The 24,123-nt window shown below is 45.4% G+C and overlaps 1 protein-coding gene across 2 annotated transcripts in view; it reads right to left on the reverse strand.

Moving 5' to 3' along the window:
• ASXL1 (ASXL transcriptional regulator 1) overlaps positions 1-21,666 on the reverse strand; it is a 30,809-nt gene extending 9,143 nt beyond the window's left edge. Inside the window, exons 1-9 of one of the 2 annotated variants that reach the window (XM_073308641.2) lie at positions 21,310-21,666; positions 12,877-12,959; positions 9,737-9,845; positions 4,455-4,566; positions 3,934-4,031; positions 3,401-3,494; positions 2,892-3,044; positions 1,679-1,842; positions 1,469-1,565 (exon numbers count right to left, since the gene is read on the reverse strand). In XM_073308641.2, coding sequence (XP_073164742.2) covers positions 1,469-1,565; positions 1,679-1,842; positions 2,892-3,044; positions 3,401-3,494; positions 3,934-4,031; positions 4,455-4,566; positions 9,737-9,845; positions 12,877-12,959; positions 21,310-21,369 — 970 coding nt within the window. In that variant the 5' untranslated portion in view covers positions 21,370-21,666. The other variant, XM_073308642.2, reaches the window with a different exon arrangement.
• Positions 21,667-24,123: the final 2,457 nt, after the last annotated feature.

A 24,123-nucleotide genomic window follows, 5' to 3' on the forward strand; every position in this document is an offset into this window, starting at 1 on the left:
CCTCATGGTCCACACGGGGGAGTTACAGCGCAGCGCTTTGGCGCTCAGTTATTCGTGACCCTGTAGTCCCCTGAAGTGCAGTGTAGACTCAGCCACAGAATCCTCCCTTGTACTTGTGCTAGAAATTCTAAATCTTTCATTCCTTTAAAAAAAAGTTTCTAGCTCTCAGAGTTGTACAGAAATCCTTCAAAATGTAAAATAAGTATAACCAATGTAGGGATGTCTTTCTCCCAGAGAATTCAGACAGCGTGAAACAATAGTTGTGAGCGGTGTGAAATTCTCGCACTCATTATATTAGAGATGAATTCTGACATTGAAAATGTACAAGAAATGTTAATTACATTAAATATAAAAAAACAGTAGCAGGGATACTGTATTGCATGTATTATTCATGTTTATACTTAACTCAATAAGTTTCCATTTTGAAATTTATTAGAAGCTGCCACACAATTTACATCCATATCACAGAAACCAGGGAGCTTACTACAAAACTGGTGTCCAGTTTGCCACAGAGTACACAGGGAGTTGGACTGGGATATTACCACCAATGGATATGCATTCTCCCTTCCTAGGGGCAATTACTGTAACTATTTGTGATGGGAAGACTGGGGGGAGCGAGGAAGGGAAAAAAGGGTAAGTGCTCACATACCACAGAGATGAACATAGTAAAGATGCATCGATCAGAGCATGGGTTTCCAATTGAGTCACAAACAGCCAGGGAGGTCCTGATCACCCTCCCTTTCTTTTATGACTAGATAGGGGAAAGGGCCCCAACATTTTGCTCTGTTGTAACATGAGCCCATTATCTGGAAAAGCCTGAGGACCCATGGGATTAATAAGCAACTTGTATGTGCCACACAATAAGGAGGTCAGTGTTCAGTTTATACATTAACTACCAGAGAGAAAATGTGAGAAAAAAAGCACCCAATTAAGTTTCTTTATTGTTTATTTTTCTTTCAATTTAGAATAACTGAAGCCCAACTTAATACAGTAAGGTTGAGTAGGCAAATAAATAAATAAATAATAAAAAGACATCTTGAAAGTGCCATAACAAAAAAAACCCCAAAACAACATTTAAAAAATAAGTTAATGGTAGCTAGGACCTGAAAATAGTTTAGAGGTAGATTCCCCGCCTTGTCATCTGTCCTCCCTCTACCTTAGGGATTACAGCTTCTGCACACTGCAGCCACTAAAGGGCAACATGACCATACACACCTGAACAGGTCTGAGAGTCATATTCCACCCAATAGAGGCAGTATGAGAGAGACCACACAAATCTAGCTGGCACTTTGTTTTTAAGGCCTCTGGGCATCTAAAAAAAAGTGTAAGGTAAAATCTTAAAAAAAGGCAATGTAGCCAAACAGGCTCCAAAGCTGGTACAGAATCAAACTCCACAGTTTATTTCTCTTCTACCAAATAAGGTACACAGCAGGCTTCTCCCAATCATTCAAAACAGCACTCTACCCACCATCAGCCAGTCGCTCTCTCCAGCTCTGAGCAGCATGGGTGAAGAACTCGTTATTGAGAGCACTGCCACTGAGACGCATCAGCCCATCTGCCCCCATCTATGGAGGACAAAAGTATAATAGTTGGAAAGCACATGCATCAGCTCTTTGGGAACAGGGGTGATACAACATAACAAGCCACAAGATGCACAGTGATTGTTGTGTGCCTGTACCTGTCTGTCAACTTCTGGCAAGAGGAAGAGGAGTTGCTGTTGGAAGTGTTGGGGGAGTACATTGAAGGTTCTGGAGTTTATCAGTGCCCGGAGATTTGTGTTGACGAGAATGGAACCAGGTGTCTCAAAATCTATATCCTCACCTCTGTTTCGTTTCATTTGCCCTGTAGTTTTCAGAAAACCAAATAAAAAATAAAATCAAAACTATTTATGACAACATTTCATAAGCGAACCTGCTGCTGCAAATGAGCAAATTACAAGAGAACAGGCTGTGGCATGCCAGTACAAAGGAAGGATCTCTCAAACACCTTTAAACAAGTAATTCATATTTTACTACATTACTAGGTAGCATATTTAATAGAGAAAGGAGATGGCTATTGTTTTGACATAAGAGTGCCCTTCTTAGATAACTTGATTTCAAACACCATAAATGAGCTGCTTTTTAAGGCACTACCCCACTGTGGCTCAGAGACTAGTTCCCTGAATACCTTAATCACAGCATACAAACACAATCCTCTTGTATGTTTCAGAACCATCCTTTCCAGGGTTCCTGCAGTCAGAGCACTTTTGGACTAATATATAGGAGGCTAGTGATCCCAGCCAGCACCTTCTGTGCTCATGGGGCCAATGGCATTAAAGAGGCAACGCTTCTCTACTCCTGTATCTTTGTGATAGAGTCAAAGGATGGGACTAAGGAGTTTCCAAAAGGATCACTCTCCAGTTCACCTGGCTAGACCATTTATAGAGGTGAGGGACTTGCACTATTTCTGGATGCATCACGTCACTGAATCCAATGTGTCTTATGAATTATTACATGGATAAAAACGTGCAGCATAGCGAAACATGCACAAGATAACTGATGATAAAAACTAAGCTTCAATCACAATGGTTTTTATAAAAACCATTTGTTCCCAAAGACTTGGAAAGTACGTCTCTGGAACTCCACATCGCGTACGCATGCTCTCACGAACACACCATCAAGGGTCCAGATGCTCCATTTCAGATTAAGCAAATAGCATCTAGGAGTTCCCTGCCTCCTCACTGAGGGTGAGGAGAAGTTGTTTGATAGTGAGGAGCCTTAACATTGGAAGAGACACTCAGAAGGATAAAAGTCTTGGAGTTCTTCCATAAGAAGGGGACAGACTTGGACACAACTGATAGTTGCTTCAGGTTTTTATGGCCAGTTCTTACAACTTTATTCAGAAGCACGTACCAGCAGCTGGCTTCCGGATACCTCTCAGCAGCTGTGGAGTATCCCTGGTGATTTCTGTCCTACTGCGCATCGTGGCACTACACAGGGCCAAAGAGGAGCGGCTGCTGCTGGAAGTGCTGCTGCTTTCTCCATCAGCATGCCTTCCTGTGAAACCTAAAGGCAAAGCCATTTGTCACAGATTCATGGACGAGTAGCAGAAGCTCCACGGGAGGAGAGGTCTTAGCACATGACAACGATCTGCTTACAACAGACCCATTTTTAGACAGACAAAATTAGGTCATTGCTCCATCACCGACAGTTCTGAGTGGGTGACTGTTAACACAAATTTTATCCAATAAGGCAGCATTGCACAAATTAATTAGAATCAGTTGTATGTTTAGTGAGCACTAAATAAATCTCTCTCCTGTCCTGGCCTAGGAAGAGCTTATGGGGATAGCTGTATAGAACCAGTGCTGAAGGGCCATGCCATGCAACTGGCTGAAAACAGTCAAGGTGCAACAAATGCTCACCTGAGGCTGACTCCATATGTGCCCCATTTACTTTCAGTGGAGTCAGGACAACTCGGGGCAACATCACACCAGTCTTTTTCTTTTGTTTGCTTGTCTGTGTTCCAGAGAAAAACAAGATACAAACTATTTAGGGTGCTAAAGTACATGTAGGTCACCTAAACTGCACCTCTTCCTAGCTGAATTCAGACACATCGCTCCACCTGGCCACAAATGAACCACCAGCCAAGTATTCAAGTGTCACTCACTGATTAAACTTATCTTTAACAGCAGAGAATCCTGCACCACTGCCACATACCCACCCACCCTGGAATCAAGGCCTTATATAATAGATCTACCTTTGCTGCAGCTTTCACTCACACTCATTTCAACTCCATGAGGTGGCTCTATAATTCTGCCCCTGCTTGAGGAGACGACCTTGATGTGTGTCTAATCCCTCTCCCTACCACCCAGCCTTCATGTGGCTCTGAGATCTCTCCTCAAGAATAAACACTCCTGGCTTTGCCCCTTGACATTAACCCCACACTCACCCCTACCTGTGAGGCTGCTCTGCAGCTCTCTCTGGAAGTGGAGAGACTCTTACTCTGAGATTCAGTGGAACAGGATGCATTAGAAGAGGTTTCATCAAGAGACACTGGAAGAAAATAACACATGATCAGACCCTGAGGAAGATGCTTATAGTCTAATACAGCGGTTCTCAAACTGTGGGTTGGGACCCCAAAGTGGGTCGCGAGCCTGTTTTAATGGGGTTGCCAGTGCTGGCATTAGACTTGCTGGGACCTGTGGCCAAAGCCCAAGCCCCACCACCCTGGGCTGAAGGTGAAGCCCAAGCCCCAAAGCCTGGGGCTGAAGCCTTTGGGCTTTGGCTCCCTGCCTGGGCCGGTGGGACTCGGGCTTTGGCTTTGCCCCTACCCCCCACAGGGCAGCGGGGCTCGAGTGGGCTCAGACTTTGGTCCCCCCTCCTGAGGTCAGGTAGTAATTTTTGTTGTCAGAACAGGGTCGTGGTGCAATGAAGTTTGAGAACCCTGGTCTAATATTAATATTATTTGACACTTACCATCATTATCACCACTCACAGTGCTGGCTTCATTGGACCCACAGCTTTCTGCATCATCCAGCTCCTCTCCCTCTGCCACAGATAGGTTCCGAGACCACTGCAAGGCATCCTTCTAGAAAGGCCAAACAGAACATGAGTGATTAGAGTCCTTACCTCTGCAGCTTTATGAGCTAGACTGACAGGAACATACATAATCATGGCTACAGTTACACTTCCTCAGGAAGAAACTCTTGAATATAACGTAACCAAATTATGACACTGGGTCATAGAATCTTGTTTTTATTAATCCAATCACTAATCCTGACTATGTTCACAATAATTATAAATAGGGCTGTCGATTAATTGCAGTTAACTCACGCGATTAACTCAAAAAAATTAACTGTGATTAAAAAGATTAATCGCGATTAATCGCACTGTTAAACAATAGAACACCAATTGAAATTTATTAAATATTTTGGATGTTTATCTACATTTTCAAATATATTGATTTTTATTACAAACACAGAATACAAAGTGTAGTGCTTACTTTATATTATTTTGTATTACAAATATTTGCACTGTAAAAATGATAAACAAAAGAAATAGTATTTTTCAGTTCACCTCATACAAGTACTGTAGTGCAATCTCTTTATCCTGAAAGCATAATTACAAATTAGAGGTTTTTTTTGTTACATAACTGCACTCAAAAAATTAAACAAAGTAAAACTTTAGAGCAGAGGTGGGCAACCTGCAGCCCGTGGGACCGTCCTGCCCGGTGCTTGAGCTCCCAGCCAGGGAGGCTAGCCCCCGGGCCCCTCCCCTGCTGTCCCCCCTCCCTCGCAACCTCAGCTCGCCATGCCGCCAGCACTCTGGGTAGCATGGCTGCAAGCTCCTGCCGGGCAGGGCAGCTGCGAGAGCCGCCGGCCTGCCCCGGTGCTCTAGACTGTGCAGCGGTGTGGCTGGCTCCAGCTGGGCAGCGCGGCTGCCAGTCCTGGTGCTCTGAGCGGCATGGTAAGGGGTCAGGGAGCAGTTGGATAGGCGTGGGAGTCCCAGGGGGCCTGTCAGCGGGTGGGGTTGGGGGTGTGGATAGGGGTCAGGGCAGTCAGGGGACGGGGGGGTGTTGGATAAGGGGTGGGGTTCCGGTGGGGGTGGTGGTCAGGGGACAAGGAGGGGGTGTGTGTGGATGGGTCAGGGGTTCTGAGGGGGGCAGTCAGGGGGTGGGAAGTGGAAGGGAGCGGATAGGGGGTGGGGGCCAGGTTGTTTAGGGAGGCACAGCCTTCGCTACCTGGCCCTCCATACAGTTTCGGAACCCCGATGTGGTCCTCAGGCCAAAAAGTTTGCCCATCCCTGCTTTAGAGCCTACAAGCCCACTCAGTCCTATTTCTTGTTCAGCCAATTGCTAAGACAAACCAGTTTGTTTACATTTATAGGAGATACTGCTGACTACTTCTTATTTACAATGTCACCTGAAAGAGAGAACAGGCATTCGCATGACACTTTTGTAGCCGGCATTGCAAGGTATTTATGTGCCAATGTTAAACATTCATTTCAATTCACCTAATACTAGTACTGTAGTGCAATCTCTCTGTCATGAAAGTTGAACTTACAAATGTAGAATTATGTACAAAAATAACTGCGTTCAAAAATAAAACAATGTAAAACTTTACAACCTACAAGTCCACTCAGTCCTACTTCAGCCAATCTCTCAGACAAACAAGTTTGGTTACAATTTGCAGGAGATAATGCTGCCCACGTCTTGTTTACAATGTCATCTGAAACCGAGAACAGGTGTTCGCATGGCACTGTTGTAGCTGGCATTGCAAGATATTTACGTGTCAGATGCGCTAAAGATTCATATGCCCCTTCATGCTTCAGCCGCCATTCCAGAGGACATGCTTCCATCCTGATGATGCTCATTAAAAAAATAACGTATTAATTAAATTTGTCACTGAACTCCTTGGGGGAGAATTGTACGTCTCCTGTTCTGTTTTACCCAAATTCTGCTGTATTTCACGTTATAGCATTCTCTAATGATGACCCAGCACGTTTGTTTGAAGAACATTTTCACTACAGATTTGACAAAATGCAAAGAAGGTACCAGTGTGAGATTTCTAAGGATAGATACAGCACTTGACCCAAGGTTTAAGAATCTGAAGTGCCTTCCAAAATCTGAGAGGGACGAGGTGTGGAGCATGCTTTCAGAAGTCTTAAAAAGAGCAACACTCTGATGTGGAAACTACAGAACCCGAACCACCAAAAAAAAAAATCAACCTTCTGCTGGTAGCATCTGACTCAGATGATGAAAATGAACATGCGTCGGTCTGCTCCGTTTTGGATCGTTATTGAACAGAACCTATCATCAGCATGGACGCATGTCTTCTGGAATGGTGGTTGAAGCATGAAGGGACATATGAATCTTTAGCGCATCTGGTACGTAAATATCTTGCAATGCCAGCTACAACAGTGCCATGCGAACACCTGCTCTTGTTTTCAGGTGACATTGTAAACAGACGTGGGCAGCATTATCTCCTGCAAATTGTAACCAAACTTGTTTGGTTGAAGTAGGACTGAGTGAACTTGTAGGTTCTAAAGTTTTATATTGTTTTAGTTTTGCGTGCAGTTATTTTTGTACATAAATTCTACATTTGTAAGTTCAACTTTCATGACAGAGAGATTGCACTACGGTACTTGTATTAGGTGAATTGAAATATACTATTTCTTTTGGTTTTTACAGTGCAAATATTTGTAATCAAAAATAAATATAAAGTGAGCACTGTACACTTTGTATTCTGTGTAGTAATTGAAATCAATATATTTGAAAATGTAGAAAACATCCGAAAATATTTAAACGGTATTCTATTATTGTTTAACAGTGTGATTAATCGTGCAATTTTTTTAATCACTTGACAGCCCTAATTATAAATGATCAAAAATTTCAAGCAAGAATTAACTTAAAGAATTCATAATCATACAAGTGCCCCCATATCTTTTAACAGTCCAACTATGATGCATTGCACAATGTGCGTGTGCAAGAATTATGGAGCTAGAACTCGAGAGCTGTATGAGAACGCTTGATCTGCAAAGAGAGAAAAACTCATGCATTGATATAACATTTCATATGTATATTAAGGTCTAAAATCCAGTGTTCCAGAGTTAAATTTGCAAAGCAGCAGTGTGTGTGAGCACACAAATGTAAGCAGTGGGAGGAATAACTGCTCTTCCGTTTCTGTGTTAGCAGGCAGTTTTACTTTCTGCTGTCATTACTGCCCTTGCCTTTGCCTAACTGTGGGCCCACTGTCCCACCACTTCCTGGCAGAATCCATTGGTTTTATTCTGATCTCATACCATGCTGCCAACACAGACAGCAGCAGTGCAGACTTTCAGCTTTTACTTGATTTTTCCACCTCCATATTTTAATCCCCTGGAACTTCAATAGATTCAAGCTCCTAACAGGACAGAAGTCAGCACAGTTCATTTTAATTAAATTAACTCGCACACCATCTTCTCAAATAGTAGAACTGAATTACTGGCATACTCTGTGGACCCTTTTCAGATGTGCAACTCAAACACACTTGAGAAAAATAAAACAGTTTGCTCATATTTGTCCATGCATAACTACTGAGGGTATTTTTTTAATATTCAGAAAAATTATTTTTTCTTGGGCTGAGAAACTGTGTGACAATATTTAGCCACTTTTTATTCCTAGAGATAAAGAGACAACAGTGTCAAACAGCAAACAGCTGCAGAGATGCCAAACTTGTGATGTTCATTCATTATACAAATGGCAAATTAAAATATTTTGGAATTCAGTCCATTTTCAAACACAGAATGACACATTAACATAAGGCATCTTTTGGGGGAAGAGAGAGGTTCAAAGGTGCATTTGAGGAGGTGGGGTGGGAGAGGAGGAACATCTCTGAGACACTAAAAAAATATAGGAGCAGAAGCATATTTTTCTATATTTCAAATTAAAGGGACTGTCAACTTGTACTAAAAAACCTGCATTAGGTAAAGCCTCTTTAAACAGCATGTCTTGACTTTTAAAAAAAATTCCTTAAACAAAAAATTGATACATTTTTTCCTTTTTCTTGGTTGATGTTTTTAAGGGTCTTTTCAGCACAAAGACAGACAATATGGAGGAGAGAATGAACTATGCAGATTGCTGTCAAACACAGAGTAAACAAACTGAAAAATGATTTTTGGTTAACTTTTTAATTATAGTAATATTAGGTGTTACTTGTATCTATTGTCTGTACAAAACTTTCAGACAAATGTTATCTGTAAGCTGACTGCATCCCTTTGAGATTGGTATCCAATAAGTTCCCGACTACCCGAAAAGCAACGGGTACATGGATTTTATTCAGATAACTGGGAGTTCAGATAATGGAGGGAACAGGAGCCATTCAGCAGCAAGGTGGCCTCCCTTGCAGTCAGGGACTCAACCGTCTCATCTTCCTTACAGTCCTGGCCGGGGGGAGGAAGGGGAAATCTGCTCTTCCCCACTTACTCTCTTCACAGTGGGGCTGCAGAGGGTTCCCTGCCAGTGAAACCTGATCCCTGCAGGTGCAAGGTGCAGGACAAAGCACAGACCCCACAGCCAGGACTCTGCTCTGCCAGATGACTGCAGTCTTCCTTGCGCCTGCGGCAGTGCAGGGAGGCCTCTGCAGCTCCACTGCCATGGCCCTGTTCACTCACTTTCATGACAGCAGGGCTGAACAGGCCTCCCTGCACTGCTGCAGGATCCATTAAGCAGCAGAGTGACCTCCCCCACAGCCAGGGGCTTGTCTTTCTCCTCCTTGAGGTCCTGACCAGGAGTATCTACTCTATTATACAAACCTCCACATTATTCAAATCCCTTTCTTGTCTTCCAGCATGAGATACATGGGGGACAAGAAAGAGATTTGGATAATGCAAAGGTTCGGGTAATGGGATTTTGGATGAACGGGAGTATACTGTATAAGGGAAACGTACAGGTTTCATTATTTTGATGATGCTCTATCCTTTATGACTGCATGAACTAAATTCTGACATTCCATGTCCTGGAAGAAGAGAGTTTATCTTGCTTGTGTAATTTAAGAATTATAAAATTTAAAAAACAAATGTATTACATATAGCTTATAGGCACAAGAACCATCATGTATAGAATTATGGATCCCAGAGCCTCCGTTTCGCATGATGTTACCAAGGGCGGTATGCTAAACTCATACAGCGATCACCAGTGATGGATTAACAATAACAGCAATACGTAACAAGTTGACCTCACACTCTGTCCCCAGCCTGGAAGACAGGAGTTCACAATTCACCTTGAGTGTGAAAAGGCTGATACGTCCAGGCAATTTGTAAAAGAGTCCATCACCTCCCCTTGAATTGGAATGTAGCATGGCATTGAGGCAGGCCAGGGGCGAAGTGCCACTGAAACCAGAGAGAAAAAGGGAGATGAGGATTAGAGTATCTAATTGCCAATTTTTAAATAATACACAAAACCCTACAGCATTTTTTTTCTTTTTTTTAAATCAAAGGCAGGTAGCAGAAGGGACGGTGACGAGATTTAAGGTACAGGATCTCAACAAGTCTGAACACTATTATAGCTTTCCTATCTGAGCTGCTTACCACTAAGGCACATCATAGTGAGATAAGTCTCAGATAATAGGAAAGCAGCACATTATACTAATGTTCAAGCCATTCTAGGTCATTTTTAGAGGTTTATCACTTGAGATATTTTTCTCGCTCTCTCTCTGAATTCTTTGTAGCTGGATTCATGGTACTAAGCCAGCCTTACTTTATAGATGGAAAACCTCAAAAAAACCCTATCAATAAAATGTTTATAAAATCAAGTATTTCTGAAATAGTTTTCTTTCAATATACATAACACAAAGAGAATACATGTTAGTATAGTGTAACAGAAAGGATTTAACGGCACTCTTTTTGGATGGCCCTCATAACTTAGTGGTTGTTTGTCATTTGTAAGTAAACCACTCAACCCACACTCATGCTAATGAAACCTTTGTGACACACCACATCATCAGATTTTCCACATAATCACACATGCACATATAAAACATTACCTCTAGAGCCTGCAAGGGACGTTATTAAAGCAATGGAAGAGTTCACTATTACTAAAAGTGAAACTGAAAACTGGTCTAATTGAAATGTTTCAGTCTCAAAAGCTTAAACTATTGAGTCTCAACTTCTCAAACCGAAAACTGGGTTTAGAACAACTTCTCAGTTAATCTTGATTGAGTTTGTTTTTCTGCTGGTTTGCTTTTTGGCATTTATTTGCAAGCCTTGGAGGTAGCCAAAGTTACCATGTGTCATTTTATACACCACAGAGAAATCCCAACTCGCTCTCCTGTAAATTACACATCTTTTCCCCCTCTGCACTGAGCAGAATGCTGCAAGTAAATTACCAGCCACAGGACAAGTTTTAGGAAAGGAAAAGATTAACTTCCCTAATTGAAACAGTAGACAAAAGAGATGTCAAAACATTCATTGGAGCTACAATTTAGCCATGGGACTGGACCCAACATCTCTGCTCTTGCATAAACCACAGGGGATCGCTATTTTGCACTTCTTCAGGAAGGCAGCACTCCAACTACTGAGTGTTTCGTAGAATCAGGGTGCATTAGTTCAGAGTGTCCCTTGAGTCATCATGCTACTTCTTTCAGAACTTAGGTTTTCTTTGCAAGCACCCCATGTAAATATTGAAAACGTTCAATGCTATTTAGCTACACAAGATCACAGCCTTGGTGGGCAGTTGGTATTTTGACACTGGGTCTATGAACAATACTTGATCCTTTCAGTTATACGATAAAGAAAGAAAGCCATCTTTCCCCAAAGCAGAAAATTAACAATTGGGTGAAGGGAAACAGATATACCTGGAGGGAAATACCAATTTCTAGAAAAATGATTTAGCTCTGAAGGATTTAACTTCACACACGCAGAGAAGCCTGGTTTTAAATACCCATTTTGATAAGTTACCAGTCAAAGCTTGGAAGACAGCAAGAAAATCTGCACTAGTGAAAAGACACCCTGTTATTGCCATTAGTAAAGACAGCATAGTGCTCACAGACCCTCAAATAGTGCACCTACCTCTCTAGGTAAAAGGACTGATCAAAGAAAGTAGGTCAGTGCAGAGTGAATATCTGATTAAAAGAGAAGGAATATGGAGCTTTTCACTATAAGCCCATCCTTATTCCACTCTCTACATACCATGCTGTGAAACCATCACCCAAGTCCATTCCCACTATAAACCTAGTTGTGAGGAACCCTGAGTATTGAGTGGTGTTCTAACAGCTCTGCTATCAAGGGAACAAAGCATGCTGGCACAGTCCCTCTCTGAACAATGGTAACTCCTTCACCTTATACCTCTGTCTGTTAATTACGAAGCTGTTCGCTACTCTAACCATCATGATTGTTTCCTAATTTCAGGGATAGTGAGATGAGAAACAAGTTAACAGTCTGAATTGCTTCAGTCCCAAAGGGATTCATTTACCTTCTATAGTTATACAGCAGTTCAACCGTGATGCAGGCAACATGGTGGAAGACAGTTCATAAACCAAAAAGAAAAACAGAGCATAGTTAGAACAGCACAGAGTTAACATCCCACATGGGAGTCAATGAATGCTGAACTGCCAAAGATAGCTTGATTTACTGTGTGCAGTCAAACTTGGGAACTTTCATCTTGTAACCCAAGTTAAGGAGTTTGCAGCATGATGGCTAGCAAACATCTACTTCCTTTGACCTACAAGGTATTTTGTATCTCTTTTCTCCTAGATTCAACAAAAGCAGATGGAAATTCCAGGAAATTAATTTAAGACAACACCTGGGGTTCCATCCATCCCTATAGTTTCCTACATTCCTGTGCAGGCTCTTCTTCAGGTGATATATGTTCTGAGATCCATATCAAGGGCCACAAAAAATACAGCAGAATTAACACTGTGGTATGGTAGAATATGTAGAAAGAGCAGTATACTTGCGTATATAAGGGAAGCTTCTTACTTGACCCCAGAAAAAGGAGGAGTCTCTGCTCTAGAGGTGAAGCTCTACAGAGGACTGAGTTTGACTCATTACATAAACACAGGCCCAACACTGGAAGACCAGTAGTAGTAATTTATTTGTAGAAGAAACACACAAAGGAGAAGCATTTATATCAGAGCCAGACACATGGTTGGCATTTAAAATATTTTACAAAAATCCTACAACTCCACTGAAAGGCAGAGATGTTCACTCCGTGTTTACAAGAAACTGGAAATCCTCCAGTAGCAATAGTTAAAGAAAAACAGCTAGTATATTCTTACCCCAAATTATTGGGCTACAGAGAGAGAGAGAAAAGAAAGGTGGATTAGAGAAAGGACAGCGAACTCCACTAAGTAATCCAGCCCTTTTTATCCACCTTCCCCCACACTCCACACACTTCATTATAAACAAGAAGATCAATACTGACCTCATTTCCTTTAGTCCCTCAGCCTCTATGACCTGCAGAATCTGTTTCGGGGTCATAGGAGCATCAGAGTAGTTTTCCAACACCTGAAGAGATATAAATACCAAAGTTTCATTCAACATTTTCTATTCTTATTCGCTGAATTGTTTCCTGGGTTGGGATTCAAATATAGGAATATGTCTGCTAAAACTTAATATCTCCACAAGAAAACCTGCTACAAAATTCAGGTTAACCCAAGAGCAGACTACGGTATATATGCATGATCCCTGCACTTTTTCTAGGGCTACAAATGGCTTGCCCTGTTTTGTCATCAGGTCTCTAATTAAGTGTACAATTGTGCAAGTATGGGGAGAAGGGGAGAGCTGGGGAATTAGGCACTGATCCCGCACCATTAAAGTTAATGGATGCTTTCCCACAGACTTTCGTAAACATCAGACAAAGCCCTTACTGCACACAACCTTTAAAATATATAAAAGAACCAAAGGCTTCCACTGAAATAGACATTAACATAGTAGATATAGACTGTTTGCTCTTTGGGGCAGAGACTTTCTCTTCATACCTATCTGTTAAGCATCTATCATATTGGAGTTACAAATATGAATGTCATTACATAAATCAATAGTACAAACTCAGCTGGAACACTGTATTCAGTTCTGATCATCCCATCTCAAGAAGAATACAGAAGAAACAGAGGGGTTTCAGAGACTGGTAATAAGAATGATTAGGGGCATGGAAACATTTTTTGCATGGAAAGATTTAAACAATTGGAACTGTTTGTCTCAGAAAGAGATGAGTAAGAGAGGATATGACAAAGGTATAAAGTAATGAATGGTCTAAAGAATGTAGATGAGGAGCTGCTCTTCATCTGTCTCATAGTACAAGAACAAAGGGACATTTAATTAAGCTGAAAGATGACAAATTCAAAGTGACAAAATAAAATATTTCTTTACACAATGCTGAATAAGCCTATGGAACTCTCTGCCACAAAATATCATTGAAGCCAACAACTTAGCAGAATTCAAAAAAGAATTGGGCATTTATATGGATAACAAGAATAACCAGAATTATAATCGTAAATATTAAAAATAACAAAGCTTCAGAAGAGATGTAAACCATAGTGTTTCAGAGCTGAAGCCAACCTTTAATTATTCAGATTTAAGAGGAAACTTTCCCTAGGGGCAGGTTACTCCATAACTGCCTGCTCTGCAGGAGTTCGTGCACCTTTCTCTGAAGCAACTTATACTGGGTACTGTCAGAGACAGAATACTGGCCTACATGGACCACTAGTCTGATCCAGTATAGCAACTCCAATGTAAAAATACATTTCACTATATAGCCTAAAGTACCTGAGAGAAGAGGCAACAGATATTCAGTTTGGGATATTCTGCTAGTAATAATTTAATAAATTCCCCTAACTCAATGGCCACAATGACATGCAATTCTGATTTTATGAGGGACAGTACTTCATACAAGTTGGCAATGCAATTTTGTCTTTCAATTCAACTAGTACAAGTAGTGAGCGAAGAAAATGAATGCCCTTTTTATGTCCGCAATGTCTAGAACTGAGTCACTGCAGCATCATGTCAGGAACCAATGACTGAAGTCTCCATTTGAAAGGTACAGTAGCAGGACTGTCTGCAAGAAAACAGTGCAGGTCACCATCTCTATCACCCCCACTTCCCAGCCTCCTAAAGGAAAGAAAAAGTCCAAACTGAATGACACACTCCAGTGTTGTACTGCAATTAAAAGTCTACCTACACTTCTCAAGAAAAGCAAAACCAAATCATATCCACCATGTCACATTTAAGTATCTGAAAATAATACACAAAGCACTATAGCATTAGCCTGCCAGGGGACTGGAAGTTTGGAATTGTGAAAGCCATGGTTAAAGGCAATGAAAGCCCAAGAAATAAGAACATAAGAATGGCCATACTGGGTCAGACCAATGGTCCACCTATAGCCCAGTATCCTGTCTTCCGACAGTGGCCAGTGTCAGAAGCTTCAGACGGAAAACAAGGCAATTTTCAAGCGATCCACCCCTGGTCATCCAGTCTCAGCTTGGGGCAGTTACAGGTTTAGGGACACCCAGGGTATGGGGTTGTATCCTTGGCCTTTTTGGCTAACAGCCATTGATGTACCTATCCCCCATGAATTTTTCTACTTCTTTTTTGAACTCAGTTCTAATTTTTGCCTTCCCAAATTCCCTGGCAATGAGTTCCACAGGTTGAATGTGTGCTGTGTGAAAAAGTACTTCCTTATGTTTATCCTAAACCTGTTGCCTATGAATTTCATTGAGTGACCCTAGGTTTTGTGTTATATGAAGGGGCAAACAACACTTCCTTATTCAGTTTCTCCACACTATTCATCACTTTGTAGACCTCTGTCATATCCCCCCTTAGCTGTCTCTTCTCTAAGCGCAACAGTCCCAGTCTTTTTAATCTCTCTTCGTATGGAAGTCGTTCCATACCCTTAAACAGTTTTGTTGCCCTTCTCTGCACCTTTTCCAATTCTAATATATTTTTGAGATGGGACAGCCAGAACTGCAAGCAGTATGATAACCTATATTTAAATGGAATAAACCATTTTTATTTGGAGGCAGTACAGCTCTACTACAGTCTCCTGCACTGATCAAGTTTTCTTTGGGGTACAATAATTCAGTGCCATCATCAGACACTGTCACCCTTCATCACCCAAATGAAATGGGCATCTGATGTGGACAACACATCACTCAACAGTCAAATGTGAGAGGCACGAAATGGAACATTCATGTTTCCCAAATCAAGAAAAACCTTCACGGCCCATAATGCATCTGGAAAACACTGAACTCAATGACAACCAAATAAAACACAGCCCACAATGGAGAATGAGTGAATACTTACTGCCAGAAACAAAAAGCCCTGCTCAGAACAGTTCCTACCCCCAACTGTATCAGATGTATGACTACTTTTAAGTGTTAGAGCTGGAAGAGAAAGCATCCAACAAGATTCTCTCTCATTCCTTCACCTACCCTGAAAGGCCCTGCATGCACTGAAGCAAGGCCTCCTCTGGCTGATTATGGCAGGATATCGTGGCTCCATTAGGAACCTATTAATGCAGTATTGAGCACTGGCCAGAAGGAATATCTTGGGGGTTCTCAAACTGGGGGGCAGCACCGCTCAGGGGGTCACAAGGTTATTACATGGGGGATCGCGAGGTGTCAGGCTCCACCCCAAACCCACTTCGCCTCCAGCATTTATAATGGCGTTAAATATATTTTAAAGTGTTTTTAATTTATAAAGGGGGTCGCACTCAGAGGCTTCCTATGTGAAAGGGGTCACCAGCACAAAAGTTTGAGTACCACTGGGATAAGACAACACTTACCACAGAAATTGAATGTGTTGTTTGTAATATTTCCATTTCCTGCCTTCCCAAAGACCCTAACTGTGAACCTTTATGGTACTCTTCCAATTACCCTACTACTAGACTAGCAATATAATCCTCAGGTTTATAATGAACAGGTATATATACCTGTATATATATGAACATATATCTAGGATTCTATGAACAGGTATATATACCTGAACACACCTGTTCAATATTCCCTGTGGCTATATGTACTACACTGAATCTCAAAATTCTGTTTAAAAAAAAAAAAAAAAAGTATGTGCAAAGAATTCACTCCACAGGACTAGAAGCTGCAAAAAGTTCTTTTCCTTCCCATCCATGGAGGCATCTAACAGAATAAAAAATGTAACAGAGTCAAATTAAAAACACTTTGACAGGGGTGTGGTAAAGCCTAGTACTAAACAAACATCTATTTTTAATGGATTTAAGATCAGCTTGCAAGGAGCCCCACAACCCAGAACAGCTAGGAAAGGCTTGGTCTCCCTAAGAGGATAATCTGGTATGAGGTTGAGCCAATGACAAACCAGAAATAGAACAAAGATGAAGCTGGGGTTTAGAGACCTCATACACTTAATGCACATAGGGAGAGGCCCCAACCATGAGGAAGGTAACAAATGACATCCATGAAGAGATTCACTGGTAGACCAGATACCAGTGAGGATTAACTAACATGGGTGCTATGCCATTAAATTACTACTGATGAGTTGCCAAAGTAGATGAGTTGCAGACTTACTTTTTGGACAGCCAATAAGCAGTGAGTTACCACAGAGTTTAGTGTGTTGGGTGGCGAGAAAAATTATGCAAGCAGACTTAGCACTGGTCTACACTAGAAAGTTAAGTTGATCTAGCTACATTACTCAGAGGGTGTGAAAAATTCACACACTCCCCCAAGAAATGTAAATTAAGCTGACCTAAGCCCCAATGTAGACAGTGCTAGGTCAATGGAAGAATTTTTCCTTCAACCTAGATACCTCCTCTCAGAGAGGTGGATTTACTACAGCGATGGAAGAACCCCTTCCTTCGCTATAATAAGTGTCTACACTACAGTGGCACAGCTGTAGCATTTCTAGTGCACATATAACCTTAGTCTTTTCCCCACACTGGGGCTGCTCTGCTGGCAGGTGACCCCAAGTGCCTACATTCAAGTATTCCACCCACAAGACTAGGACCCACACAGGAGCTGCGGGCTGAAGCACTTCTGAGCATGAACCTGGCACTAGTTTTTTTCCAGCTGCAACTTTTAGCTTGAAGAGCAGGAGAAGAACGAAAGTCAAAGTCAAGTGAGCTCAAAAATAATAATCTTCACACAAAGGACAATACAAGCTACCAGAAGGCAGACATTCTAGTCTGAATAGGTTATATAGTGAAGTACTTCTTCACAATACACACAGCTAACCTGTGGAATTTGTTGCAAAGGGATGTTATGAAGGCCAAAATTATAACTGGGTTCCAAAAAGATTTAGGTAAATTCATGGAGGAAAGATCCATCAATGCCTATTAGCCAAGATGGTCATGGATACAACCCCATGCTCTGAGTGTCCCTAAGACTCCGACGGCCAGAGGCTGGGACTGGACAACAGGGGATAGATCACGCAATAACTGCCCTATCCTGTTCTTTCTCTCTGAAGCATATGGCATTGGCCACTATCAAAAGCCAGGATATAGGGCTAAATGGACCATTGGCCATACTGCGTCAGAACATTCTTATGTTTTCTTTGTTGGTCAGCCCTGGGAATCTCCTCTTGCGTGCAAGCAAGTCCTATTCAGAAAAAGCTAGAATAACTACTAGAATCCACTGGATGCAAAGCCAAATCGGATGGACCCAAGACAATTGTCCAGCTCTTATTAAATGTCTACATGATCTGGTACATAACCTTGATACATAAAATACATAACAAAAAACCCCAAGACGCATTTATTATTATTTATATAGATGCCAACATACTACACACAAAGTATCTTGTGCCAGTAAATCAATGATCAAGTGCCTTTGGCCCAAACAGAGCTTAGAAGAAAAACTATCCAATCCACTAGTATTCACATGGAGACAGCAGGATCACTGTGCCTCCCCTAGTCACTTACATTCATGGATTTTATTTTTTAAAAGTTTATTGTGAAGACATTTTGGTTCCTGGAGGAAAAAACAAAACAAAACAAACTTTTTCCAATCAGCATTAAAAGTAGATAGCAGCAACAATCAGCACAATAAAGCATGCAAAAAGCTGAGTGTGCCATTTGCAACGTGACTATTCTCCCACTCCAACAGAGTTGAAATGGAGAGTGTTATGAACTGAATTAAGGGGCTGGGTATTAAAGGCACCAACTGTTCAGACAACAGTTGAAGAGTTCAATTTCCACTTGGATCAACTGGCCCATATTCCCGTCTTTTCCTCCTCTTTTAAAAATTTTAGTTTGATTCTAGTTTCTTGGTGGGTTTATATTTTCTTATTTGGTACAGACTTTTTAAAAATTTGTTTCCATTTTAGATTTTACAGTTGACCTCTGGATTCCAGATTAAGATCTGGCTTTAGTTCTTTTATAAAAGACAGGTTTGTCCCACATGGTGATAGGCAACAGAATCTCATCAGGCGAGTCTCATCTTACGTGCATTTAACACGCATGAATTCAGCTTTGCGCGGTTGGCAAAAATAAACAAACAAAAAAGAGAAAAATAACAATTTAAATACTGTACCTGTAGTGTGGGTGATTCCGCCCACCCTTACATTCAATGTAATTTTGACTATACGCAATTTTCGCTTTATGCACTGACTGTGGAACGTAACCCCAGCTTAAGATGAGACTTGCCTGTACAGCAAGGCTCCAATAGGATGGTATTAATGGACATAATTAATGGTGTTCCTAGCCTCTGTTTATCAGAAGCTGGGAATGGGTGATGGGATGGATTGCTTGATGATTACCTGTTCTGTTCATTCCCTCTGTGGCACCCAGCATTGGTCACTGTAGGAAGACAGGATACTGGGCTAGATGAACCTTTGGTCTGACCCAGTATGGCCGTTATGTTCTTATAACCAAAGCAGGTATTTATTCTAGAAATCTGCCGCTTGAATGAATGGAATTTTTAAAAAACTGATGAAAATACATGCCACAAAATTAACCACACACATACCAGATTTGTTACCAAGAACATGCTTATGACCAAATGAAAATGTTGACCATGAAGACACTAAACAAGTAAAGCCCTTTGGTAGACAGGAGGGATATTTATGTTTTCATGTACGCTTGAACACCATAGCCTTTACAATACCTAGTTTCCCCATACTAGTGGTGTCAGGGAGAAGCTTGTTGCCATGAAGGAAATTCCTGACAGTAATGTTTTCTGGACCTCAAGCTATGATCCCTTCCAAGGAGGTTTAAATAAATCTAAGAAGGGAAAGCAGAATAAGAAGTAGGACCTGACAAAACTGAGAATGGTTACTATACTACTGCCCGGACTTTGCTGACCTGTAAGTAAAATTGAACCAAGCAGAAAAATTAAAGGCTCTCTAACAAACAGTACCATTTTCTACGGTGAAGAAATCACCTCAGACCTTGTCAATGCCTCGTCAGACTATTCATACCATTTGAGAAGATACTGTAAGACAGATACTGAGAAATCTAAGCAATGCTTACAAACTGCTGAAGGCCTCTCCAGAAAAATGCCTTATCCAACCACCATAAATGGGGTGTGTGGTCACACCTTTCTAAAAGAGAAAATCCTCCTCTTTCCATGGTTAAAGGAGAATCTCTTTCTAGAAGACCCATTCCCTCCCCTTGGTAATATGTGTGAGAGCATGTGAAAGGACCTGTTTCTCACCCTCTCTGAGAGAAGCCCCCACAAACCTGGCAATCTGGAAGGGAGAAATATCTGACAGTAGACCCTTCCCCCATGTAATATGACAGTCTCTCAAGAGGATACTGTCGAGGTAAAGTATCAGAGAGGTAGACATGTTTGCCACTTTTACAGATCCAGACTAAGAGTGGCACCTTATAGACTAACAGACGTACTGGAGCATAAGCTTTCGTGGGTGAATACCCACTTCGTCGGATGCATGTAGTCATGCATGCATCCGACGAAGTGGGTATTTGCCCACAAAAGCTTATGCTCCAATACATTTGTTAGTCTAGAAGGTGCCACAGGACTCTTTTGCAACTATAGAGGTAGTGTTTCTGGAAGCACTCCTGTAGTTTGCAATGAAGACCCTGCTGGCAGTACAGAGTGTGCATGTGTTAGGACTAGAACCATTCCCTTTCTTCCTACCAGTAATATACAGAGAAAAGAGGCTAGTAATTTATCTCTTTCTCTTGAGGGATGGAGGTGAAAAAAGGAGCGGGCAGAGTTGTAATGGTGGGAGCTGTGACTCTCCACCTTTCTACAGAAGAAGTCATGCTGTGATTATGTTGGGCTGGATGTGTGTGGGGGGTGTTGTGCTCTAAAACAGCCTCTTCTCTTTCCCATCTCATATTGAAGATGGGGAGGAGGTTGCTCTCTCTCTCTCTCTCTTTTCTTGTATGGGAAAAGCAATGTCCAGATTGGGTGGGAGGGGGATGTTGGCCTCTCTGCAGGATCCTTGGCGCAGGGACCAGCTCTTTATTTTGTTTGCACAGCACTAGCATGCACAAAGGGGTCCTGGTCCAGGATGGGGACTCCCAGGCACGACAGCAACACAAATAATGCTAAGCAGCCTCAGGAGGTGTCTCTCAGCTCCCTTGGAGCCAGGCCCCTTCTCCTCACAGGGTGGGGTGTCCCCCCCTGCGCCCAACCCCCCTGGAGCGACCACTGCCCTGGCTGCACTGGGGAGCCCCCCAGCGTGCCCGGGCCCCTCTCTGGGAGACATCCCATCTTCCCTCCGAGGGGGGGTTCACCTCGCCCCGAGGGAAGGCGATCTCCGCCCTCTCCCCATTGTACAGCGGGGTCCGTCTCCTCACAACCCTTCCCGCAGGGCCCCCCCCCGCCCAGCACGGGCCCCGCTAGTCACGGGGGCAGGGTGTTTCCCCAGCCCCGGCCACCGCGGGGCCTCCCCGCCCCCCTTCCTAGGGGGATCTCCCCCTCACCAGGCGGGCGGCCTCAGCCCATGTGCGCTCCTTCTTCCTCCGCTGCTTCATCTCCTTCATCTTCCTCCTGCTCCGGGCTGAGGGGAGAGGTGTGGGGGGCCGGGGCGCGGGCACGCGGGCCGGGGTTCGGAGGCGGGAGCGCGCGGTGCGGGTGCAGACCGTTAGCCGGGGGGCGGGGCTGGCGCGGCCGGCGGCAGGGAGGGCGCGAGGCAAGGGGAGGGGTAGCTCCCGGGCGCTATGGAATGCAGCAGCAGTGGCGGCTCAGGCCCGACATAACAACGGGGTCAAAGGGCTCCGAGGTGGAGGGGGAGGGACCTCCTCAACGGTGGCCTCGGCAGGACAATCCAACCCCCGCGCTCGGCTCTGGCGGGGGGAAGAGGCGGGGAGCTTTTCCGTTTGAAGGAAAACAACCCGCAGGGTCTGATGGGAATTGTAGTCCCACCGCGGCCCGGCGCGAACGGCGAACGGGCCGCTCCAGCCCCGAGACTACACCTCCCAGCAGGCTCTCCGGCACCAGGCCGCCCAGGGCCGGCGTGCCGGTGACGGAAGCACGCTGGGCTTGAGCCGTCATTGCCCTGCCCACGTTAGCTGACAGGGCCCCGCCGGGCCCGGCTTCCCTGCCCGGGGGCGGCCATTGTCCCCACACGCCGGTGGGGGGCTCCGGCAGCCCCGCAGGCCCCTTCTCCAGCCGCTCCCTGCCCTGACCCTGGGATCTCGTAGGAGCCACCCCAGGGCTCATTACCGACACCCTCCCCCCACTCAGAGCCATTGACCCCCGTGTGACCCCCCCCCTCAGAGCCATTCACCCCCGTGTGACCACCCCCCCCCTCAGAGCCATTGACCCCCGTGTGACCACCCCCCCCCGGAGCCATACACCTCCCCCACTCAGAGCCATTGACCCCCGTGTGACCCCCCCCCTCAGAGCCATTCACCCCCGTGTGACCACCCCCCCCAGAGCCATACACCTCCCCCCACTCAGAGCCATTTACCCCTGTGTGAACCCCCCCCCGACCCAGGGCCATAAACCCCCGTGTGAACACCCCCCCGGAGCCATAGACCCCCCCCACTCAGAGCCATTGACCCCCGTGTGACCCCCCCCCTCAGAGCCATTCACCCCCGTGTGACCACCCCCCCCGGAGCCATAGACCCCCCCTCACTCAGAGCCATTGACCCCCGTGTGACCACCCCCCCCGGAGCCATAGACCCCCCCCCACTCAGAGCCATTGACCCCCGTGTGACCACCCCCCCCCCTCAGAGCCATTCACCCCCGTGTGACCACCCCCCCCCGGAGCCATAGACCCCCCCCACTCAGAGCCTTTGACCCCCGTGTGACCACCCCCCCCACTCAGAGCCTTTGACCCCCGTGTGACCACCCCCCCCGGAGCCATAGACCCCCCCCTCACTCAGAGCCTTTGACCCCCGTGTGACCACCCCCCCCGGAGCCATAGACCCCCCCCTCACTCAGAGCCATTGACCCCCGTGTGACCACCCCCCCCGGAGCCATAGACCCCCCCCCTCAGAGCCATTCACCCCCGTGTGACCACCCCCCCCGGAGCCATAGACCCCCCCACTCAGAGCCTTTGACCCCCGTGTGACCCCCCCCTCAGAGCCATTCACCCCCGTGTGACCACCCCCCCCAGAGCCATACACCTCCCCCCACTCAGAGCCATTTACCCCTGTGTGAACCCCCCCCCGACCCAGGGCCATAAACCCCCGTGTGAACACCCCCCCGGAGCCATAGACCCCCCCCACTCAGAGCCTTTGACCCCCGTGTGACCACCCCCCCCGGAGCCATAGACCCCCCCTCACTCAGAGCCATTGACCCCCGTGTGACCACCCCCCCCGGAGCCATAGACCCCCCCCCACTCAGAGCCATTGACCCCCGTGTGACCACCCCCCCCCGGAGCCATAGACCCCCCCCACTCAGAGCCTTTGACCCCCGTGTGACCACCCCCCCCACTCAGAGCCTTTGACCCCCGTGTGACCACCCCCCCGGAGCCATAGACCCCCCCCTCACTCAGAGCCATTGACCCCCGTGTGACCACCCCCCCCGGAGCCATAGACCCCCCCCCTCAGAGCCATTCACCCCCGTGTGACCACCCCCCCCCGGAGCCATAGACCCCCCCACTCAGAGCCTTTGACCCCCATGTGACCACCCCCCCCACTCAGAGCCATTCACCCCCGTGTGACCACCCCCCCCAGAGCCATACACCTCCCCCCACTCAGAGCCATTTACCCCTGTGTGAACCCCCCCCCGACCCAGGGCCATAAACCCCCGTGTGAACACCCCCCCGGAGCCATAGACCCCCCCCACTCAGAGCCTTTGACCCCCGTGTGACCACCCCCCCCGGAGCCATAGACCCCCCCCACTCAGAGCCATTGACCCCTGTGTGACCACCCCCCCCCCTCAGAGCCATTGACCCCTGTGTGACCACCCCCCCCCTCAGAGCAATTCACCCCCGTGTGACCACCCCCCCCGGAGCCATAAACCCCCCCCCACTCAGAGCCTTTGACCCCCGTGTGACCACCCCCCCCACTCAGAGCCTTTGACCCCCGTGTGACCCCCCCCTCACTCAGAGCCATTGACCCCCGTGTGACCACCCCCCCCCCGGAGCCATAGACCCCCCCCCTCAGAGCCATTCACCCCCGTGTGACCACCCCCCCCGGAGCCATAGACCCCCCCACTCAGAGCCTTTGACCCCCATGTGACCACCCCCCCCACTCAGAGCCATTCACCCCCGTGTGAACACCTCCCCGGAGCCATAGACCCCCCCCACTCAGAGCCTTTGACCCCCGTGTGACCACCGCCCCCGG

This window comes from Lepidochelys kempii, chromosome 13, assembly GCF_965140285.1.
Source record: "Lepidochelys kempii isolate rLepKem1 chromosome 13, rLepKem1.hap1, whole genome shotgun sequence".
Taxonomy (NCBI): domain Eukaryota; kingdom Metazoa; phylum Chordata; order Testudines; family Cheloniidae; genus Lepidochelys; species Lepidochelys kempii.